General features: G+C 53.2%; 1 protein-coding gene across 2 annotated transcripts; it reads right to left on the bottom strand.

The window, feature by feature from the left end:
* Positions 1-1,054: 1,054 nt before the first annotated feature.
* On the bottom strand, positions 1,055-19,109 carry adar (adenosine deaminase RNA specific). 2 transcript variants are annotated; one of them, XM_084472166.1, is made up of 15 exons: positions 19,003-19,109; positions 14,090-16,240; positions 13,200-13,395; positions 12,902-13,104; positions 11,978-12,113; positions 10,922-11,151; positions 10,580-10,736; positions 10,021-10,189; positions 9,631-9,724; positions 9,361-9,477; positions 8,997-9,124; positions 8,587-8,769; positions 7,026-7,138; positions 6,441-6,568; positions 1,055-2,448 (listed from the first exon to the last, which is right to left on the bottom strand). In XM_084472166.1, exons 2-15 carry the CDS (start codon positions 16,105-16,107, stop codon positions 2,067-2,069), a joined length of 4,254 nt encoding a protein of 1,417 aa, XP_084328292.1. In that variant the 5' UTR covers positions 16,108-16,240; positions 19,003-19,109; the 3' UTR covers positions 1,055-2,066. The 2 variants fall into 2 exon arrangements, with proteins under 2 accessions (XP_084328292.1, XP_084328291.1); XM_084472165.1 differs by lacking the exon at positions 19,003-19,109 and adding an exon at positions 17,785-18,090.
* Positions 19,110-23,799: the final 4,690 nt, after the last annotated feature.

The raw sequence follows: 23,799 nt of genomic DNA on the forward strand, positions 1-23,799 counted from the left end.
CCTAATGACTCTTATCTACTGTGAGCGTTCAGCTAAGTGGTCCCACCACATTTCCAACCCAGCTGTACTACCTTTTTATTTTCCCACGGATAGTTCCGTCTTGTCATCAACTCCATCTATAGTGAAGACCATTATAAACGTTCGATTTGTTGAACTTCCATGCGAGTCTCTTGGTGGTATCCGCGGGTATTTATCCGCGACACACAGCCTCCGCCCGGTCCGCCCGGCCTCCCCTTCGCTCATTTATTTCAATCGAAAAGCTTCGATTGGCTTTAAGCTCTTTGGTCTGAACTAATATTTCACGCTACTTCCCCTCACAGCCCCAATCTCCCTTTGTTTCACTCCTCCGGCATTCTCTCCATCACACTTTCCTCTTTTCCCTGGACCATTAGTCCCACCCACCTCCCTTCTAAAGATACCCGATTGGATCAGAGTGACTGATTGACAGAATTAATCCAACTGACAAGGCCCACTCTTGCACATTCCGACTCACATTCTCTCTCCGCGCGCACACACACACACACACACACACACACACACACACACACACACACACACACACACACACACACACACACACACACACACACACACACGGGCAGTTAAAAATGCAACAATAATCCTTCCTAGTCCCACAGTGCTCACAAATGAACTTTGCTTTTGACAAATAGTACACCCCCATTGTAATCATTGTAACGTATTTAGAGCGGCTACACTAGGTGCTCACACAGCACCACCTGCTGGTTTTCGTTGGTAGTGCAGATGACTTCAAAGTGGACCTCGGCTTGGAAACGAAGAGAACCATCGACCTATGGCGTAGACTAGAGTACTGGCTAAATGTCACACCACACAACAAAATATGCATAAATGTGCATACATTACACCCTTAACCTGACAAATAGCAAAAAATAAAAACATTGGATGAGTTGGGTGGCAGAGCAGGGTTGCTCTGTGCCTACAGACATGATGAAGTGGTACTGGCTCTAGAATGGATTCACAGCCATTCATTAGATGAAACCTAATCTGATGAGAAGGAATCTGCATGAATACATCGCTCATTTCAACATAGTTGTAGTTTTTATTTTGAAACTTTGTACACTCAATTTGTAAAAACAGCTGTTCCATTGTGATTATTAAAACATTTTAAAAGAAAATAGAAAAATCAATTTCAAGATTTACAAAATATATACATTAAATATATACATATACATACACACACAGACATATATGCAGGCCCAACTGTCCCTCGTTGCATATACATCTGTGTGTTCATGTATTTGTATGTAAATGATGTATATATTGCATCATCCACTTAACTGTTGACATAAAAAGAAAACACGACTAATAAAGCTACTTCGCGGTACCATATGTTGATAACTCAAAGCATAGCGTGGAACAAGCCAGTGGTAATCTTTTGTCTGGTAGCGTCACACACAGGTCCAACATTTAGAAACACAACGTGAGTGGCGGATACCGCAACAACCAGAACATGGGACCAAAGAAACGCCACAACCCTCCAACACCGAGGGGGAAATAAAATGGACGCAAAGGCCGAAAACAGAGAGTGACTGGCTGGCGGGGGCCACGGACACTGGCTCCAGAGAGCAGGGAATGGGAGGCGTGGGGGGGGGGGGGGGAAAACACGTACGATAGGAGTCATACAGAGAGAGGATTCACGGGGCGCGCTGTACACAGCTGGCCGGTCGGAGGGCAGTCTGAACCATCGCTCCACACGTGAAGCTCCAGTTAATCACCGTCGAATGAGAGCAAGTAGCATCGATTCCTCTGTCCATCTAGACCTGGCACACGCACGCACGCGCACGCACACACACACACACACACACACACACACAAAACTGGAATACGGCCCAGAATTCCAAGGATTCAAAAGCCTTTGTTTTTTGATTAGTTATCCTATCCCTCACCTGTGTGACCCCCACACCCTGACGCCACTTATTGAGACTCTAAACCACCAAGCGACGAGGCCGGCCGGCTGAGCTTCTCCACCCTCCGTCCAGCCCTCTCCTGTCACCTCCACCTCCACATGTTCTCCACCCCCCGACCGCTTACGCCTGTTCCAGCCTCATCTCAGTCATCCCTCCGTTGTTGCTGCTGCTGCTGCTGCTGCTGTTGTTGTTGTTGTTGGTGGTGGCGGCGGCGGCGGTTCCCCCGTAGACCACGGCGGGCGCCCCTCCCCCGAGGATGAACACCGACTCTGCCGACTCAAAGCTCTTCTCCTCCAGCGGCTTGCCGATCCACGCCCCGTAGCCGTGGACGTGGAGGGCCTGGAAGAAGTTCTGCTTGGCCAGCTGGAAGCTCAGCGCCGACACCTTGGCCTGGGAGTAGGAGGGCAGCGACAGCAGGTCCTGCCGGCCGCACAGCTCGCACACCAGGCGGAACTGACGGAACAGGTTGGACTTGGACACGCGGGACACGTCGTCTCTGGGCCTGAGGGGGAGGGAGAGAGAGAAGGGGAGGGTTACAGCGGGCTACTAGGGGTGTTCACCAGGGGGAGGGAGGGAGGGAGAGAGGGGGGAGGGTTACAGCGGGCTACTAGGGGTCTTCACCAGGGGGAGGGAGGGAGGGAGAGAGGGGGAATCTTTCCAGAATTTCTTTGCAGAATTGTATTTGCTGACCTTCATCACACATACTAGAAACAAGCAACGTCAGGGCCTAACGTCAGGGCCTAACGTCATAACGTCAGGGCCTAACGTCAGGGCCTAACGTCAGGGCCTAACGTCATAACGTCAGGGCCTAACGTCATAACGTCAGGGCCTAACGTCATAACGTCAGGGCCTAACGTCAGGGCCTAACGTCAGGGCCTAACGTCAGGGCCTAACGTCATAACGTCAGGGCCTAACGTCATAACGTCAGGGCCTAACGTCAGGGCCTAACGTCATAACGTCAGGGCCTAACGTCATAACGTCAGGGCCTAACGTCAGGGCCTAACGTCATAACGTCAGGGCCTAACGTCATAACGTCAGGGCCTAACGTCATAACGTCAGGGCCTAACGTCATAACGTCAGGGCCTAACGTCAGGGCCTAACGTCAGGGCCTAACGTCAGGGCCTAACGTCAGGGCCTAACGTCATAACGTCAGGGCCTAACGTCATAACGTCAGGGCCTAACGTCATAACGTCAGGGCCTAACGTCAGGGCCTAACGTCAGGGCCTAACGTCAGGTCCTAACGTCAGGGCCTAACGTCATAACGTCAGGGCCTAACGTCATAACGTCAGGGCCTAACGTCATAACGTCAGGGCCTAACGTCATAACGTCAGGGCCTAACGTCAGGGCCTAACGTCATAACGTCAGGGCCTAACGTCATAACGTCAGGGCCTAACGTCATAACGTCAGGGCCTAACGTCATAACGTCAGGGCCTAACGTCAGGGCCTAACGTCATAACGTCAGGGCCTAACGTCATAACGTCAGGGCCTAACGTCAGGGCCTAACGTCATAACGTCAGGGCCTAACGTCATAACGTCAGGGCCTAACGTCATAACGTCAGGGCCTAACGTCAGGGCCTAACGTCATAACGTCAGGGCCTAACGTCAGGGCCTAACGTCAGGGCCTAACGTCATAACGTCAGGGCCTAACGTCAGGGCCTAACGTCATAACGTCAGGGCCTAACGTCAGGGCCTAACGTCAGGGCCTAACGTCATAACGTCAGGGCCTAACGTCAGGGCCTAACGTCAGGGCCTAACGTCAGGGCCTAACGTCAGGGCCTAACGTCAGGGCCTAACGTCATAACGTCAGGGCCTAACGTCATAACGTCAGGGCCTAACATCAGGGCCTAACGTCAGGGCCTAACGTCATAACGTCAGGGCATAACGTCATAACGTCAGGGCCTAACGTCAGGGCCTAACGTCATAACGTCAGGGCCTAACGTCATAACGTCAGGGCCTAACGTCAGGGCCTAACGTCATAACGTCAGGGCCTAACGTCATAACGTCAGGGCCTAACGTCATAACGTCAGGGCCTAACGTCAGGGCCTAACGTCAGGGCCTAACGTCAGGGCCTAACGTCATAACGTCAGGGCCTAACGTCAGGGCCTAACGTCATAACGTCAGGGCCTAACGTGAGGGCCTAACGTCAGGGCCTAACGTCATAACGTCAGGGCCTAACGTCAGGGCCTAATGTCAGGGCCTAACGTCATAACGTCAGGGCCTAACGTCATAACGTCAGGGCCTAACGTCATAACGTCAGGGCCTAACGTCAGGGCCTAACGTCATAACGTCAGGGCCTAACGTCAGGGCCTAACGTCAGGGCCTAACGTCATAACGTCAGGGCCTAACGTCAGGGCCTAACGTCAGGGCCTAACGTCAGGGCCTAACGTCAGGGCCTAACGTCAGGGCCTAACGTCATAACGTCAGGGCCTAACGTCAGGGCCTAACGTCATAACGTCAGGGCCTAACGTCAGGGCCTAACGTCAGGGGCTAACGTCAGGGCCTAACGTCATAACGTCAGGGCCTAACGTCAGGGCCTAACGTCAGGGCCTAACGTCAGGGCCTAACGTCAGGGCCTAACGTCAGGGCCTAACGTCAGGGCCTAACGTCATAACGTCAGGGCCTAACGTGAGGGCCTAACGTCATAACGTCAGGGCCTAACGTCATAACGTCAGGGCCTAACGTCATAACGTCAGGGCCTAACGTCATAACGTCAGGGCCTAACGTCAGGGCCTAACGTCAGGGCCTAACGTCATAACGTCAGGGCCTAACGTCAGGGCCTAACGTCAGGGCCTAACGTCATAACGTCAGGGCCTAACGTCAGGGCCTAACGTCATAACGTCAGGGCCTAACGTCAGGGCCTAACGTCATAACGTCAGGGCCTAACGTCAGGGGCTAACGTCAGGGCCTAACGTCAGGGCCTAACGTCATAACGTCAGGGCCTAACGTCAGGGCCTAACGTCATAACGTCAGGGCCTAACGTCATAACGTCAGGGCCTAACGTCATAACGTCAGGGCCTAACGTCATAACGTCAGGGCCTAACGTCAGGGCCTAACGTCAGGGCCTAACGTCATAACGTCAGGGCCTAACGTCAGGGCCTAACGTCAGGGCCTAACGTCAGGGCCTAACGTCAGGGCCTAACGTCAGGGCCTAACGTCATAACGTCAGGGCCTAACGTGAGGGCCTAACGTCATAACGTCAGGGCCTAACGTCATAACGTCAGGGCCTAACGTCATAACGTCAGGGCCTAACGTCATAACGTCAGGGCCTAACGTCAGGGCCTAACGTCAGGGCCTAACGTCATAACGTCAGGGCCTAACGTCAGGGCCTAACGTCAGGGCCTAACGTCATAACGTCAGGGCCTAACGTCAGGGCCTAACGTCATAACGTCAGGGCCTAACGTCAGGGCCTAACGTCAGGGGCTAACGTCAGGGCCTAACGTCATAACGTCAGGGCCTAACATCAGGGCCTAACGTCAGGGCCTAACGTCAGGGCCTAACGTCAGGGCCTAACGTCAGGGCCTAACGTCAGGGCCTAACGTCATAACGTCAGGGCCTAACGTGAGGGCCTAACGTCAGGGCCTAACGTCATAACGTCAGGGCCTAACGTCATAACGTCAGGGCCTAACGTCATAACGTCAGGGCCTAACGTCATAACGTCAGGGCCTAACGTCAGGGCCTAACGTCAGGGCCTAACGTCATAACGTCAGGGCCTAACGTCATAATGTCAGGTCCTAACGTCAGGGCCTAACGTCATAACGTCAGGGCCTAACGTCATAACGTCAGGGCCTAACGTCATAACGTCAGGGCCTAACGTCAGGGCCTAACGTCATAATGTCAGGTCCTAACGTCAGGTCCTAACGTCAGGGCCTAACGTCAGGGCCTAACGTCAGGGCCTAACGTCATAACGTCAGGGCCTAACGTCAGGGCCTAACGTCAGGGCCTAACGTCATAACGTCAGGGCCTAACGTCATAACGTCAGGGCCTAACGTCATAACGTCAGGGCCTAACGTCATAACGTCAGGGCCTAACGTCATAACGTCAAGGCCTAACGTCAGGGCCTAACGTCATAACGTCAGGGCCTAACGTCATAACGTCAGGGCCTAACGTCAGGGCCTAACGTCAGGGCCTAACGTCATAACGTCAGGGCCTAACGTCAGGGCCTAACGTCAGGGCCTAACGTCATAACGTCAGGGCCTAACGTCAGGGCCTAACGTCAGGGCCTAACGTCAGGGCCTAACGTCAGGGCCTAACGTCAGGGCCTAACGTCATAACGTCAGGGCCTAACGTCATAACGTCAGGGCCTAACGTCAGGGCCTAACGTCAGTCCTGTACTATTTGAAGAGGGCATCAGGGAGATTTCCGGAGGAGTTGATCTGTCCATTATCCCCCCTGAGTTATGGAGAACGTGGTTAAAGGCCCTCGATAGCGACGGTCATGCGTTAGTGGACCAGCTCCCGGCACTAGGGACGTCCTCGCGGTCCCGGCGCTGCGTACCCGTCCAGGATCCCCTTGGTCCCGTCCAACACCTCCACGCTCAGCTGGTCCGGGAAGCTCCAGTTCACGCTGGACTCCTTGGTCTTCCCCGTGTGGCGCGTGGAGTCGTACACGCTCACCCGGCCCACCTGCAGAGGAACCGCAAGCGACGTCAGCGCCCGGGGGCCCGCGCTCAGTCAGTGACAAATGGGCCCCGTCACATGACGCAGGGCTGTGTGACGGCTCAGGGCCCCAGTGTGACGCTCAGGGCCCCAGTGTGAGGGCCCCAGTATGACTCTCAGGGCCCCAGTGTGAGGGCCCCAGTGTGTTCACAGTGGTAATGACCACTGTGACAGTGGTAATGACGTCCGCTTCTCAAACACAACTGGTGCAGCATTCGGCCATCTTTCATCAGTGCTTTAATGAAACCTTTTAGGCCTTGCCAACAGCAAATGACACACACACACACACACACACACACACACACACACACACACACACACACACACACACACACACACACACACACACACACACACACACACACACACACACACACACACACACACACACACACACACACACACGGAGGCTAGCTGGCGGTACCTCGGGGTGGTTGAGTCTGAAGGGGGCCGGGAGGCTCTTGGAGAAGCCGTCTCCGTCGCGGGCCAGGCGGCAGCACACGGCGCGGGTCAGGTGGCCGTGGCTGTACAGGTAGCCTGGGGACGAGGCGCACACCGCGTCAGTAGTCAGAGGACCGCCAGGAGGCACGGCAACGGCCTCCAAATAACACACATTATCCAACACGCTAACGCGCTAACACGCTAACACGCTCTCCAACAAGCTAACACGCTCTCAACACGCTCTCAACACGCTCTCCAACACGCTCTCAACACGCTCTCCAACACGCTCTCAACACGCTCTCCAACACGCTAACACACTCTCCAACACGCTAACACGCTCTCAACACGCTAACACGCTCTCAACACGCTAACACGCTCTCCAACACGCTCTCAACATGCTAACACGCTCTCAACACGCTAACACGCTCTCCAACACGCTGACACGCTCTCCAACACGCTGACACGCTCTCCAACACGCTCTCCAACACGCTAACACGCTCTCAACACGTTAACGCACTCTCCAACACGCTCTCCAACACGCTAACACGCTCTCAACACGTTAACGCACTCTCCAACACGCTCTCCAACACGCTAACACGCTCTCAACACGCTAAGACGCTCTCCAACACGCTAACACGCTCTCCAACACGCTAACAACACGCTAACACGCTCTCCAACACGCTTACACGCTCTCCAACACGCTAACATGCTCTCGCTGCTTCCTGAGCTCTTTATGACCTCATTCTGAAATCTGACACGTGTGTCAGAAGTTGTGTTCATTTTTATGCATCTGGTTCCACAAAAACAGCACTTGTGTGCGTTTGCTTGTTTGCACACACACACACACACACACACACACACACACACACACACACACACACACACACACACACACACACACACACACACACACACACACACACACACACACACACACACACACACACACACCCTTTTAAGACGTATATAAAAGAAGAAGTAACTCATGTCCTGAGATGAGTAGAGGTTGGATGGTAAGAGGACCCCGTGGGGCTGGGGGTCCAGTACTGACCTAGTGTGATGGGGCCCCTGGGGGCCCAGTACTGACCTAGTGTGATGGGGCCCCTGGGGGTCCAGTACTGACCTAGTGTGATGGGGGGGCCCCTGGGGGCCCAGTACTGACCTAGTGTGATGGGGCCCCTGGGGGTCCAGTACTGACCTAGTGTGATGGGGGGGCCCCTGGGGGCCCAGCACTGACCTAGTGTGATGGGGGGGCCCCTGGGGGCCCAGCACTGACCTAGTGTGATGGGGGGGCCCCTGGGGGCCCAGTACTGACCTAGTGTGATGGGGGGGCCCCTGGGGGTCCAGTACTGACCTAGTGTGATGGGGGGGGCCCCTGGGGGCCCAGTACTGACCTAGTGTGATGGGGCCCCTGGGGGCCCAGTACTGACCTAGTGTGATGGGGGGGCCCCTGGGGGCCCAGTACTGACCTAGTGTGATGGGGCCCCTGGGGGCCCAGTACTGACCTAGTGTGATGGGGGGGCCCCTGGGGGCCCAGCACTGACCTAGTGTGATGGACTTGAGGTAGATGGGGTGCAGGAAGTGGCTGAGCAGCGCCCCCTGCAGCCCCACCACGTTCCAGCGCAGGATCTTGTCGCTGCAGCTCATGGTGCGGAGCCGCTCGCCGTGCTGGATGCCGTCCCAGGTCGGCACGATGGCGCTGGACTCCACCGGGATGGTGCCCTCGCCTGACACACACACACACACACACACACACACACACACACACACACACACACACACACACACACACACACACACACACACACACACACACACACACACACACACACACACACACACACACACACACACACCATCAGGGGGACGATACGCTGCCACTCATGGTCAGGTCCCGCGCGAGAGTGTGTGTGTGTGTGTGTGTGTATGTGTGTGTGTGTGTGTGTGTGCGTACCATTCTCCACTTTGGTCCTCAGCTTGCCCTGCTTGGAGTTCTCAAACAGAGGCTGGTGTCCCTCCACCTCGTCGCCCGTCTCACTGCACGACTTATCGAACAGGGCCCCGTCACCACAGGGGGCCGTGCTGGGGGGGGGGGGAAGAGAGAGAGAGAGAGAGAGAGAGAGAGAGAGAGAGAGAGAGAGAGAGAGGAGAGAGAGAGAGAGAGAGAGGAGAGAGAGAGAGAGAGAGAGAGAGAGAGAGAGAGAGAGAGAGAACAAGACAGGGGAGACAGAGAGAATTTGATATGGATTTGAATCAGAGAGGCACACAGGTAGTCGGAGTGAGAGCGAGATGAGAAGGAGGACGGCGGCCGGCCTCACCTGATGTACAGGTGGAAGGTGATGTCAGACTTGACCCTCAGCCGGTTCTCCTCGGCCGCCTCGAAGATGCTCCCGTCGTGGCCCTGGTGGTACTGGAGCAGCTCGCTGTACAGGAAGCTGGGGCAGCAGCCGGGAGAAGGGCCGTTAAGACGGGTTAACGTCCCACACACTGCCTCTGACAGCCGGACGCTTTTAGAACAGTGTGGGGGGGGAGGGGGGGGGGGCTGATAGATGAGCTCAAAGAATGAGCTAAAAAGAGGCTATTTATACCGAAGAAATCCCCTTCTGGAAATGATTTCGGCGTGGCAGTCATTAACCGTGTCCCCTTTAAGGCTCAGCTCCTCCCCTTTAACACACCGATTCCCTGATGGAAAGAGGAGAAAGAAACACACGCACACACGTGCACACACGTACACACACGTACACACACACACACACACAAGAGACGACCAAAGTCAAGGGTAAACCCACAGGCTGTCCTCATACAGGAGGTGACCCAGCTCTGTTCCCGGCGCTCACACCACCGCCGTATCCGTGTCCCGGCGGCGGGCGCCACGCCCCGCGCCGCGCGGCGTGTTCACGTGGGCTTTTTTAACAACGACCTCCTTCCCCGCGGTCACCTTCTCCTCCCCTTGCTCTAAAGTAAAGGCGGTGTTATACCGGTGCCCAGGCTGACGACCGTGCCCAGACCCTCGCCGCGCCGCATCACGATGGTGGCCAGGATCTTGCGGCCCAGGAGGCTGTGCTGGATGCGCGTGGTGAGGGCGTTGAACCGCTGGTGGCTCAGCATGGCGATCTGGTCGTGCAGGGTGCTGCCGCTGACGGGGAGCTGGACGGACGGACAGACAGACAGACAGACGGACAGACAGACGTACAGACAGACAGACAGACGTACAGACGTACAGACAGACAGACAGACGGACGTACAGACGTACAGACAGACAGAGAGATGGACAGACAGACAGACAGACAGACAGACGGACGGACGGACAAACGGACGGACAGACAAACGGACGGACAGACGGACAGACAGACAGACGGACAGACGCAAGGGGAGGGGGGAAACGGTGGAAATGAGAGAAAAATAAACAAAAAGAAAGCACAGCGATTAGCACGCTTGTAAAGTAGGAGGTGTGCCACTGCACACATCAGGGCCATGTCCTGACTGACTGACTGGCTGACTGGCTGACGGTTCCCCAGGAGGGGGCGGTGGGCGTACCTCTGCGGGGATGAGCTCCCCTGTGCGCGCCGCTCTCTCCGCCTCGCCGATCAGGACCCTCAGGGCCGCGTCCGCCGCCTCCTGCTTGCCCTGCTTCTTATTGGACGCGCAGACCGGGGGGAACCAGCGGCCGCCCAGCTTGGCCTGGTAGGTGAACCTGAGGGGGGGGGGGGGGGACAGCCGTCAGCTCCCTCACCTCGCGTCACTCACGTGGGCGTCGGCCGTGAGCAACTCCCCCACACGCTGCACGTCATGGGGGGTGCCGGGTGTATGGGGGGGACGGTGGGGACGGGGGGTATGGGGGGGGGGGCGGGGGGTATGGGGGGTGCCGGGGGTCCCTACTTGGGCTCGTGGGGCGGTCCGGTCTGGCCCACCAGGCGGATCTCGGCAGCGAAGCCGCGGGCGCGGGCGTACTCCAGCAGCCCGGACACGGCGTTGTTGTTGAGGTGGTTGATGAGGTCGCCCACCCCGGCCTCGTGGGCGGCCCGCAGCTCGTCCGCCGTCAGGGGGGGCAGCGAGGGGCAGGTCGACCCGCCCTCCTCGCTGTCCCCGGAGCCCAGGGGCAGCTGGGGCTGAGCACAGAGGGAGGGGCCGTCAGACGCTGGCGGAGGCCAGGTGGTAGCATCCATACGCAACACACTCAACACGCTCAACACACTCAACACACTCAACACACTCAACACACTCAACACACTCAACACGGTCAACACGGTCAACACGCTGTCATTACACCAAACAGAGGGGCATTCACAAACTGGTGGAGTGGACCAGGCCCTAGTGACACCAGGGCAGTGCTTAGAGGAGGGGTTAGGGTTAGGGTCAGTGCTTAGGGGAGGGGTTAGGGTTAGGGTCAGTGCTTAGGGGAGGGGTTAGGGTTAGGGTCAGTGCTTAGAGGAGGGGTTAGGGTTAGGGTCAGTGCTTAGGGGAGGGGTTAGGGTTAGGGTTAGGGTCAGTGCTTAGAGGAGGGGTTAGGGTCAGTGCTTAGAGGAGGGGTTAGGGTTAGGGTCAGTGCTTAGGGGAGGGGTTAGGGTTAGGGTTAGGGTCAGTGCTTAGAGGAGGGGTTAGGGTCAGTGCTTAGGGGAGGGGTTAGGGTTAGGGGCAGTGCTTAGAGGAGGTGCTAGGGTCAGGGTCAGTGCTTAGAGGAGGTGCTAGGGTTAGGGTCAGTGCTTAGAGGAGGTGTTAGGGTCAGGGTCAGTGCTTAGAGGAGGTGCTAGGGTCAGGGTCAGTGCTTAGAGGAGGGGTTAGGGTCAGTGCTTAGAGGAGGTGCTAGGGTTAGGGTTAGGGTCAGTGCTTAGAGGAGGGGTTAGGGTCAGTGCTTAGAGGAGGGGTTAGGGTTAGGGTCAGTGCTTAGAGGAGGTGTTAGGGTCAGGGTCAGTGCTCAGAGGAGGTGCTGCTGACCTTGTTGAGCTGCAGCCTGCCGTCGGCCATCAGCTCCTTCACCGCCTCCTCGGCGGCCAGCTGCCGCGCCGCCTTCTTGCTGGGGGCGGCGGCCTCGGCGCACAGCCCCTCCCCCACCTTCACCCGGTACATGAACCTGAGCGCCGGGACACACACGGGCTTAGCAGAGCACGGCTAGGAACAGCTGAGAGTGGGGGGGGGGGGGTCACATGTTAACCAATGACCTCACGAGTGACTCAGTGCCTCTGATGGAATCAGCTGGGGGAGATAACCTGGGGCTCTGGAGATTGCCTTGGGGGATGGGAAAAAAAAAAAAGCTGGAGAAAATCAAAAGGCAGACACCAGAACTACTCAGGCCTTTGTCAGCAGACGACACATGACCAAGGATCATGGGAGCACATAAAAGACTGGTGCAGCTGGAAGTGCACAAATAAACAGGCAGGACGTGGTGGGGACGGGTGATTTGTCCTCAGCAATGCTTTTCTTATTATGTGACTAATTCATTTAGCCAATTCATTTAGTATTGGAGGTTTGAGCAGGTCAGTCCTACAAATGACAAACCTCAAATTAATAGTAATTAGGCTCTGTGCGTTCATATGGGCGCCTCTTACTGATCCCATCACACGTTTCAAATACGCTGAGGGACACATGTTCAAATCTCAGACAGCGATGCTGAGGACCCAGGACTGGACCCCGGTCCAGAGGACACAGGGACTAGACCCCGGTCCAGGACTAGACCCCGGTCCAGGACTAGACCCGGTCCAGAGGACCCAGGACTAGACCCCGGTCCAGAGGACTAGACCCGGGCCAGAGGACCCAGGTCCAGGACTGGACCCGGTCCAGAGGACCCAGGTCCAGGACTAGACCCGGTCCAGAGGACCCAGGTCCAGGACTAGACCCGGTCCAGAGGGCGGTGAGTGGTACCGGGGGTCGTGCGGCGGGCCCTCCTGGCCGGTGTTGATGAACTCGATGGAGCTGCCGGTGCGCTGGCTGAACTCCATCAGCACCGACACCGGGTTCTTCCCGCCCGGGAGAGAGCGGGACAGGGGCTGGCGAGGGCCCTCTACCAGCCCCGTCCCTTCCACGCCCACCGTCCCAAACGCCTCGTCCATGCCCCCGACCGGCGCCTGCCAAACAGGGAGGAGAACGTGGGCAGCGTCAGTGTCACCAAGGAGCCTATTTGAAGTGTTGGCCTTGCCGGAACGGGACGGGGGTTCCTCACGGTGGTGTCGGGGACGGGGTCCATGACCTGGTCCAGGGCCGCCGGCGTGCGGTCCTCCCCGGCGCCCGGCCCGCCCTGCCCCTCCTTGATCAGGCTCCGCAGGGTGGCGGCCGCCGCGTCCTTCTTGGCCACCTTCTTGCTGGACGCCTCGGCGACGGGGAACGACCGTCCGTCAAGGATCACCTGCATACGGAACCTAGGGGCGGGCGGAGGGAGTAGAACCCACAACCCTTCAGTGTTTCCCATCCTACACACACACACACATCCCTGAAGCTCAACAATGAAGCAACACCCAAATAAGACTTCAATGGGTTCAATTCTGTATGAGTCACAGCATAGCATGTGTAAACAATGCCCTGAACACACTCAGGCCCCGTCCACACGGACAAAAAACTATCTTTTCCCCTCCATTTCCTTTAATGCGTTTCAGGAATATCTCTGTAAAGACGGACTCATTGCGAAAACGCATCGAGCTGTAGAAACGCTGTAGTACATATTCAAGGTCACTGTGTGGCGCTGGTTCTCCACAAAATAAAATGAGGCATCAAGCCTTTGCGCTTCAAGACTGTATACAAACATACAGTCGAGGAGGAGAAAGCAGTTGTTCAACCTTTTAGCAGAAATACTTTTTAATGTACAGTTAGTAATTAAATTTACCAAGGGGCTGTATTTAAAGCTACAAAAATAATACAAATAAAATAAAATAAAATAAAATGCAACGCAACGCATTTCAGGCGTCCACACGAATCCTAACACGAAAACGCATAGGTCCGTTTTTATGTTAGCCACCCTGGGACCTGGTTTCAGAAAAGTGTGTTTCCATGTGGACGGGGCCTCAGTCACACCAACACAACAATGGATCACCACAAACGCAAGACAACGCCACTCACCTGGGGTCGTGCGAGGGACCTGATTGGTCGAGGAGCACAAACTCACAGGACTGGCCGAGGTACTGGGCGTACTCCATGAGGCCGCTCACCGGGTTCTTGAGCCGCACCTCCTGCAGCTTGGCCCACTGGTTCTGGGGTGGCGGGGCAGCCAGCGACACCGCCACCGTCCCCACGTCATCTCCGGTGCGCTTATGGGCGTCGGTCTGCCTCCGGATAGCGTTGAGGAACTCGGGGATCTCGTCGGTGGCCCACTGCTCCCCGTTGGCCTCGTCATCCCGAGGGTGGAAGGGTGTGGCCGCCGAGGGAGCAGGGGGCCTCTCTTGCTCCGGCTTCACACCGACCGCTTGGGGCTGACCCATGGACTGGTCCTCAGCCGGGGGGAAACCAGCACTGCTGATGGCAAGCTTCCCGGCCTCCTCCTTCATGCCCTGGAGAGGCTGCCAGCTCTCCTGGAACGGCGTTGGCTCCGGGCCTTGTGCAGGGGGAGGGAGTAACGTGGCCACACCGGCTCCCTTGCCCGCTGCGTCGCCCACCTCCATGAGCTGGTCGGCCGGGGGGGCGCACTGCGAGGCCTTGAGGCTCCTCTCCATCTTCTCGCGGCGGCGGTTGGACAGCTCCCAGGTGGGGTTCTTGCCATCGCTGTTCTTCTTGAGCTCGCCCTGCTTCTCCATGTTGTGCAGGGTGGAGTTGATCTGCTGGGCGTTTTTGAGGCCAACATTCTTGGCGATGACGATAGCCGACGCATCGGGGTTCTGAAGGAGGTAACGGAAGATCTGCTCCTTTTGGTTGGCCATGGCTGGAGGATACACGTCCTGGAGAGAGGCGCTGGCAGTGGGAGTGCTGGTATGGTCAGAGTCAGAGGACTCAAGGGAGGAGCAGCAGGAAGAAGTGGACTCTGCGTCGGAGCAGTCTTCTCTGACAGAACGGCGTTCTTCTGGTTCTTCAAGGGCTTCTACGGTCTCTACATTTTGCTCAAGTTTAATTGTTGGTTGAGGAGAATGTTCTGAATAGTTCCACTGCGGGGCGAGACGGCCTCCCGGCTTGTCGTTTACAAGGAAATGCACTCCAAGTGGTCTGCAGAGCGACCACAGTGGAGGGGTGGTTCCTTTTTTGAAGGCTTTTCCTGACCCCTCCAGAGAGTACAGAGCAGAGTTGACTACCTTCTTGGGCAGCTTAAGCCTTTTGGCCAGGGGTCTGGCGGCGATGCTCTCGCTGGGACTCAGTGCAGCCAAGGAGCTAAGGAGCAACTCCTGGATGTCTGACGAAACTTTACTACAGCTACTAATGATTGCGCTGCCCGACAGGGATGTGCTATCAAAACTACGCACACTTGTATTCGACCGGTCTTTGTGAAGGGATAGATCCTGGAAACCTTCAGCCAGAGAGTCTGCTTGGGAGCCCCAGTGTCTGTTTGAGTGCTGGCTGTAGGCAGCAGTGTGGGTCTGGTTGTGGTTCCAGTATTGAGAAGCTGAGGGCGTTCTGGGGGCACTGTCAACAGAGTTAGCAAACCCCTGGTTCCAGTTGTTGCAACGGTTGTTGCCCCTCCCTCGAGGACTGCTGCGGGGGTATCGACCGTGCACTGGCTGGTGGGAGGAGAAAGGCGCCCTGTTGTTAGGTGTCCAGCCTTGTTGCCGGGGACTGCCTCTGAATTGTGGTGCCTCGGAGCTTTGTCCCCTTAGGAATTTTGCCTGAAGGTACAGAAAGCTGTCGGGTTCTGGTCCGGACCTCAGGTTCTGATTAAATGATGCATTAGGGTCCCCTACTTTCACAGAGGAGACTTGATTGTTGTAGGGCGCGGGTGGGGTCAAAGAAAAATGAGAATGTTCCGGGGATCGGAAGGGTCCTACAGGGTAACCGGAGCAGGAGAAGTCATTTGGACGTGGGACCTGCAAAGGAGGCGGGGCCCTTGGGTGAAGGGTGGCTGGATCAGCCCAGGAGGAGTATGGCTTGGCCTTGAGGTGGGCCGGCAGAGGTCTAGTGTATTGTTCTTTGGAAGGCCCTCCTCTACCTCTGCTCATATCGCAGGGGTGGAGTGAATAGGGGGGCCCTCTGGGATAACTATTCAGCTTCTGAGCGCCTGTAAATTCAGTAGTGCAGCCACGTCTCTAGTGTATTGGCAGGCCAGGTGACGATTGCAACCTTTGACAGCACCTGAAAAGCAATGAAAACAGAAAGAGGGGTGGCATGATGCATGAACCAGGATTACAGACACAATAACAGGGGGAACCAGCAGTTAAACCAGTAAAATGTGATGGTTTTAATGCAGCAGTCCCTTACTATTCCGACTCAATCAACCCATTAATAATATTTTAAATAATCACTCTGTTGATTGATTTTAATAATAATTTATAATAATTTTAAATCATTTTAATTTATCTTTGATATCAAGCCATTTAAATTTCTTGGCCATTTATGATTATTTTGTGCCTTCCTAAAAGATGGTGTGCATCCTCCAGTTATCATTAACATCCTAAACTCTTTGCACGGCTGTTTTATACAAGTCAACATTCCAACATCCAAATGCCATCATCATCATCCTCATGACCACTTTAGTTTCAGGGGCATTTTACTTTCACTTTTTTTATTTTTCCCCCCTAGAGCTCAGTTTCCAGGTCTGATAGTAACCGTATACAGTGATGAGAAGCATGACTGTGGAGAGCTCCGTCAGGGGGCGGTCATTCAGTCAATAGGTCATCCACCAGCCACCATCCACCACCACCCTGTCAAACTGTCCTCAAGCAGGTCACTGACTGGCTGGGGGGCAATGTTACCTGATCCAACGCTCCCTACCGAGTAAACAAACAAAACAAACCTTGATAACCTTTGTGCATAAAGTGTATGAATATAAATGCAGGGGCACAGGCCATGTTATCTTGAGAACATGACCAATATCTCAAGAAGTGTCCATGAAGTTACGAGGTCCCCAAAAGGCTGACATAAGCCCTCTACCACGATGAAATATAATCCCAGGGTAAAAGGCTGCCAATAAATTATTCATTCCTCGACTATTCAGTTTTATTTCTGGCCTAATAATCGCTGGATCTGGATCCATAACAGGGAAAGGAGAGAACCCGATGCAGAGAAGGTGGACAGTGACAAGGATACCATGAAGGACACCATCAGTCACAACAGACATACGCCAGTATGGAGGACAATCCGAGGAAAATAGGACCGTTACAAGCATGCTCACCTCCCATAGACTTTACAATCACAAGGCTCCGAACAGCACATGATTCTAACTAAGGGAGTCGGCCCACCGTGAAGCAAACACTACATTGATTATCCGAGAGTGTCACGTTTTAAAACAAGAGTGTAGTACAAGATCCAGTTCTTAACACTCAATCATGTCCGTATTACTGTTGCTGACAACAACAGGAGATACTGTGTCCTGTTGCACATCTTCTATTCCAGTCAGTAGGGTCCTGTCTGTCACACGAGGACTGACACACACGAGTATAGAAAACACCTCAATGTGGTTCTCTGGACTGGACCCATGCATCAGGATGGCCATAATGCATGATAGAAATAGTTATCAGCCAGATACCAAGCGTGTGTTTTTGTTATTCCTCTTCATTGGGACTATTTCAGAATCTGGACATAGGCCAACAATGGACTCCAAAGAGAGAGTAGATTGATAAATAGTGGATATATTTCACTGTTAGTCTTAAGTCGGAGTAATGCATGCTTTCTCTCACCTAATCCTTGAGGCATTGAAACGATGGGAGGGTTATTACGTCGGTTTTCACTGAAGATGTGCACCAAATGACGAGAAACAATTCCCAAATACTCAAGCAGGCGGTTATGATGTAATTACTCCGAGTGGTCCGAAGTGAGTATAGCAAGCAGTCTATTCATTCCTTTCTTTCGCAAGTGGTAAACGTGGTCCGAAGTTTTCTATATACACTGCCCAGATCTAAACTTTATATATGCTGCAGTATTGCTGCCAGTGACCATAAATTGCCTCAGCCGTCCCAGTAGGGATCACCTATCAAACCGAGAAGGAAAACAATCCCTTAACAACACACTAAGTTTCGTTTTCGCTTCCTCGTCGGAAGAGGCTGGACGTAGTCATGCGATCCGCTGCACGCCGGAGAGGGATGGCTGACGGAGGGGGCTGAGACCCAGCGTGGCTATTGGATGCTTCTGTGTAGCTTTCTTTATTTGTACACTACTATAAAGGACATCATATCACATGAGTGAGCAAGAGGAAATGTATTCATTAACACAAGCAAATGTTTGTAAAAACAAAACCAGATGATTGTAATATAGTTGAACTTATTTTGCATTTGCAATATTTCACTTTTTTTTTTTTTTACATCGTATTACAAACTGCCCACTGATCACGCCTGCAGGGAAACTCACTGTCTGCATTTGAGAGATGTTAGTCATTGAACAATTGGCAAACAGTTGAAAACAAGTCAACACAGACGTCGGTATCTTATTTGTCTCTACTCTACACATATGTCAATATATGTACGCGATAATGTTAAGCTGGTCAACAACCCCTGTGGTCTGCCATGTAACCACCGCAACAAGAGACCATCAGCGGGCTTCATCTGGAGAAGTACCCGCGCAACAAGCACCCATCAGCGGGCTTCATCTGGAGAAGTACCCGCGCAACAAGCACCCATCAGCGGGCTTCATCTGGAGAGGTACCCGCGCAACAAGCACCCATCAGCGGGCTTTATTTGGAGAAGTACCCGGGCAACTGGCAGCGATGGGCCGCAGTTAGAGCGTCGATGAGGCCAGCCTACATGTCCCCAGCATCACACCGCATTGGCACTGCACCATTTCCCAGTGCTTCCTGCATTAAGGACGTTTTTATTGGCTGTTTTTTGCTAAATTGCAATAGATATTGTACACCCCCTATCGTAACAGAAGATGACGGTCCCAATCAATGTAATTCAAATTACCTTCAATCCCAGTGCTTTGTTCCCAATTGCTGATGGAAAATGTGCAATGTTTGTAAAGCAGTGTGTGACCACAATCAAATGGGAGCCTAGCGGTGGCTAAGACGGTGACGCCTGTCCTCCGCGACGAGGGGGCGGAGGAAGGCGGCGGCGCTCGAAGATGACGCGCAGCGAAACGCGTTTGGTTTAATGTGTGGGGCGCCTTTTGTGTTCCAGATCCACGCCAATATCCCGAAAAGCCACGCCCGCCTCTATTTCTGATTGGTCCGTTATACGCGCCTTTACTGGCTTTAGCTGCTATGGTTAAGGTTAGGATTAGGGGTTAGGTTAGGATTTGGTTAGGGTTTGGTTAGGGTTAGGTTAGGTGTTAGGGTTAGGGATAGGTTCGGGCAGGGGTGTCAAACGTACGGCCCGCGGGCCTATTCCGGCCCGGAGTGTAATTTAATCCGGCCCGCCAGATAATATCTAATGTCTATCAGAACTGGCCCGCCGGCATATCGCATTTCAGCGTTAACGCGTTGACGCGTGTCTCAGCGCGGTAACCCTGGCGCGTCAACTCCGGCAGCCCGTAATCCCGTACCTCCCCCCCGGTCAACAATTCTGACTGCGGACTCTGTTATAATGTAATTTCCCCAATTAATGTAATGCAATTGGCCCGCCGGCATATCGCATTTCAGCGTTAACGCGTGTCTCGGCGCGGTAACCCTGGCGCGTCAACTCCGGCAGCCCGTACTAGCACGTATTAGCACTTTACTTACACAGAACGTCCACCAGGCGGACTCTAACCCCTCAAATTAATATGTATGATGTATTTCTTATTGAGAATCACGATACCAATCCTAGACATACGTATATCTTACTAAAAAAGACATAATACCTATTTACATCCAGGAGTAAAAAATGTAATGACAAAAACGTCCACCAGGTGTCTCAAGTGAGTCGAATTATAAGAATGATGTCTTTCTTAATAAGAATCACGATGCCAACCCTAGACATACGTATATCTTCATAAAGAAGACGTAATCCTTAGTTAGATCCTGGAGTAAGAAATATGTATATCTTAATAAAGAAGACGTAATTCTTAATAAAGAAGACGTTATTCTTACAAAGAACTAATACCGACTCTTGCGGGAGACGGCCGCCCTTGCGGTAGACGGCCGTTAGGGCGAATTATAAGAATAACGTAATAATGATGTCATTCTTATTAAGAATCATGATACCAACCCTAGACATACGTATATCTTAATAAAGAAGATGTAATTCTTACGAAGAACTAATACCTAGCGCGCTGCCGACTCTTGCGGGAGACGGCTGCCCTTGCGGGAGACGATAGCTGCTGGACAGGAGTTGGAGTGAAGGTGAACAGTGAAGGTGAACAGGTTTATTTGGTATAACCAGGAGTGAGGCGCATCAGGCTGGAGGTGGAGATCCAAATAACTAGGCACAATCCTAGACATACGTATATCTTAATAAAGAAGACATAATTCTTATTTGTATTTGTGCTATTTGCACTTTTTAATTGTGAATAAACTCATACATCAGCCATGGTCTTGATATGTTGTGATGTTTTTCCCTTAAGAGTAAAAATAAAAAATAAAATAAGAATCATGTATTTGTTTGGATTTTCAATATGGTTATCCTTGACTCTCCCTAGTGGTAAGAATACAGAATGCAAGTAATCCTTGGCATTTAATAAGAAATCCGTTCCGCAAAAGACTCCTCCTAGCGGTAGACTCCGAGAATGCAGGTAGTCCTGGGCTCAGAATAAGAAATATGATTCTAATAAAAATGATGTTATTCTTAATAAGAATTGCCTCATTTTCGCGGGTGTTCCCGGGTAAACCCGTATTAGGGTTAGGGTTAGGGTTAGGGTTAGGTTTTTGGTTAGGGTTAGGGTTTATTGTACAGACTCATCTTTATGTCAAATTGAAGATAATGGTCCATAGATGATATTGGCTAGAGGATTTTTTTGTAAGTCTAAAAACCTGGGATCTTAGGCAATTTACTGTTTTTAACTAAATTCTAAATGGCGGCAAATTTGGAAACCGGAAGTCATAGGTTCTTGAGGCACATTTGTTCAGCATGAGGATATGCATGTGTGAACAAAGTTTCATGAGTGTAGGTCAAATCAGTTACGAGATATGCTTGTGCAAAGTTTGCATTTTTGGGCAGTTGGTATAGCGCCACCTTTGGGCCAATCAGTGTAATATTTGCTGTCTGTTAATCTTGGGTCAACCTCTATTTGTTCACCATGAGAATATGCATGTGAGGTCAAAGTTTCATGACTGTAAGTTAAAGCATTTACGAGATATACTTCAAAATTAAAATTTTCAAATTTTGCATTTTTGGGACTGTTGCTATAGCGCCACCTTTAGGCCAATCAGTGTGATATTTGCTCTTTGTTAATCTTGACTCAGTAGTAAGTTTCATAAAAAGCATGCAAGCGGTTTAGGCTGTGTAATGCAAACGCGGCGGAATAATAATAAAACTAACAATTACAATAGGTTCCCTCACACTTTGTGCTTGGCACCTAATAAGGAGGGCTGCCCCCAGCCGCGTCCACCCAGGCACCACAACGACAGCAGCAGTGTTCAACCGGCCCAGACTGGCAATCCTCCTCTGAAGACGGCTCCGGGCTGGGTCGGGGGGAAGAGGTCCACCTCAGCCCGTTCTGCCTCGTCCAGAGCCGCACCGATTGTCTGGGGCCTGGTGAGGAGGACACGCTGCCGCAGACACTCTGGCGCAAGTCCCTGCAAGAACACGTTGGAGGGCTAGATCTTCCCTGACAGCAGCAGGGAACTGGGGGTACCCACGCTGGGCTTGAAACTGGACATCAGCTGCGTAGGGCCCCAGGCGCTCTCCTTCCTGGCGGTCGGCAGCGGGCCAGTTGCTCCCGGCTCCGGTTCGCCGAACACCCGCTGGCCAAATCGCCTCTCCAGCTCCCTGGTCAGGGCCTGGAGGTCCCGCTGGTCCTCTGGGGACAGGTCCAGGAGTTGCCTGCTCCGCCGTCCTCTCCGACGCCAGGGCGAGGCGGACGACCACCTCTCCGGCCCCCCAGCCGTTGTGCCACTCTACTAGCCTGAACTGGGCCAGGTATGTTGGCCCCCCCAGCTGCGTTGCCCTGGAGAACGCCACCAGGGGGCGGTGGGCAGCTGCCAGTTCTCCGTCCATGGCCACTGGGGGGCGCTGCGCTCCCATAACGCAGGGTGCGTCGGCATGGGCTCGACGTCAATCCCAATCCTATCTCTGCATGCGCAGTAGTGGTGGATTTCATGATTCGTTTGAATGAATCAGTTCGCGTCGGTCAGTTCGCCAAGAAGAGTCGTTCATTCGTTTGTTTGTTTGTTCGCATTTCCGGTAGCGGTGAATCATGATTCTCAGTCACTGAGTCGGTCAGACTCGGCTCCTCCCTCGTTCTCATTCTCAAACGAATCACGATCGTGCAATGGTGCAAACAGTCATCAATCAACACAACATTAACTAAGTTCTAGTTAATGTTGAGGAGTTTAGCTGAGGAGTGCTTCATGTTCGGAATCGGGATGTTGTTGCCCGGCTGACTCCCGTGACTTCTCAGTCCTCGAGTCCACCGCTAAACACAGTCAGTGAATGAACGGAGACTCGTGAGTCAGCATGGCTCAGAGACTAGTGGGTGGAGCTGGGAGTCGAGTCTCGGCGAACAAACGAGAGCGGCGAATCAGGTCGGTTTGTTAGTTTTAAAGAGTCGTTCGTTCAAACTGATTCGTTCGCGAACGAGCCACCACTAGTGCGCAGGCCAATCCCACTTCTGACACCAATGTGGCGAGCAGCACGGGAAGGACGAGACAGGAGCCCAGGTTAAAGCAATTATGCCGTTCTGCTCTCCATACACCGCCCGACAACGGAACCGCCTTTATTCAACACACCACTGACACACAAAAACACACTGGCTCAACAGATCGCCATGACCATCACACTGACGGTGTCAGACTACATAACTAACTAACACTAAAGTAACACTAACACACACACACACACAAACACCACACAATGTCTCTGCTGCAAAGGACCTAGGAGGGCGCCAGAGGTCCAACTTGCGATTGTCCCAAACCGCGATTGTCCCAGGATCCCTTGCGGCACCTTGAACACGACGACCACGCCCACGGTCGCCACAATATCTTTAAGGGCGCAGCCATTTTTGTTTTTCTTTGCCTCAGCTCGGTCTACTCTCAGAATTCCGAGGGGGCGCGACCAGAAGGGGGCGTGCCTCCGTGAAATGCCGCAAGAAAGCTGGGAGATTTCCCCACTTGCAACTCGGAAGGCTGGTGTCCGAGGCATCTGGAACACATTTCTTTTGAAAACCCTGGGGAATGTCGTAGGATATGTTGCAAAACATTGATTGTCATTGATTGAGAACTATATCTAATGTAAATGATGGTTGATGTTAAAATCGGGGGAAAGAAATCTGTGTTTTGATCGCGTTCCATTTCGTAAGGCACCTTTTGTAAATTCTCGATGACCAAGTAAAGTCACATTTTCAATATACCGCCTGCTCATATGGAATGAGAGGTGCACTGCGCTGTGGTGACCAGCAGGGGGTGGCAGCGTGCAGTCAATCCTCCGAGGTCAAACGAGACCATGGCAGCAATTTATTCATCAAATAAAAAAATAAAAAATAAAAAATAAAATATATATATATATATATATTTATCACAAACAGAGAACACGTGAAGAACTTGGAATGATTTGTGAGGTTTTATACATAATTATACCGGTGCACTAATTACTCAAAGGCTTATTATTCTTCAGCATCCTACATATGTT

Source organism: Micromesistius poutassou (genome assembly GCF_964030765.1).
Source record: "Micromesistius poutassou genome assembly, chromosome: 8".
NCBI lineage: Eukaryota > Metazoa > Chordata > Actinopteri > Gadiformes > Gadidae > Micromesistius > Micromesistius poutassou.

Excerpts from the sequence above, each read along its gene's own strand:
- adar (XM_084472166.1), bottom strand. The coding sequence starts at position 16,107 with ATGAGCAGAGGTAGAGGAGGGCCTTCCAAAGAACAATACACTAGACCT. Across the intron at positions 9,478-9,630 it reads TCCAGAAGGGGATTTCTTCG|CTTCCTGTACAGCGAGCTGC; the intron begins GTATAAATAGCC and ends CTGCTGCCCCAG. Across the intron at positions 8,770-8,996 it reads GAGGACCAAAGTGGAGAATG|GCGAGGGCACCATCCCGGTG; the intron begins GTACGCACACAC and ends TGTGTGTGTCAG.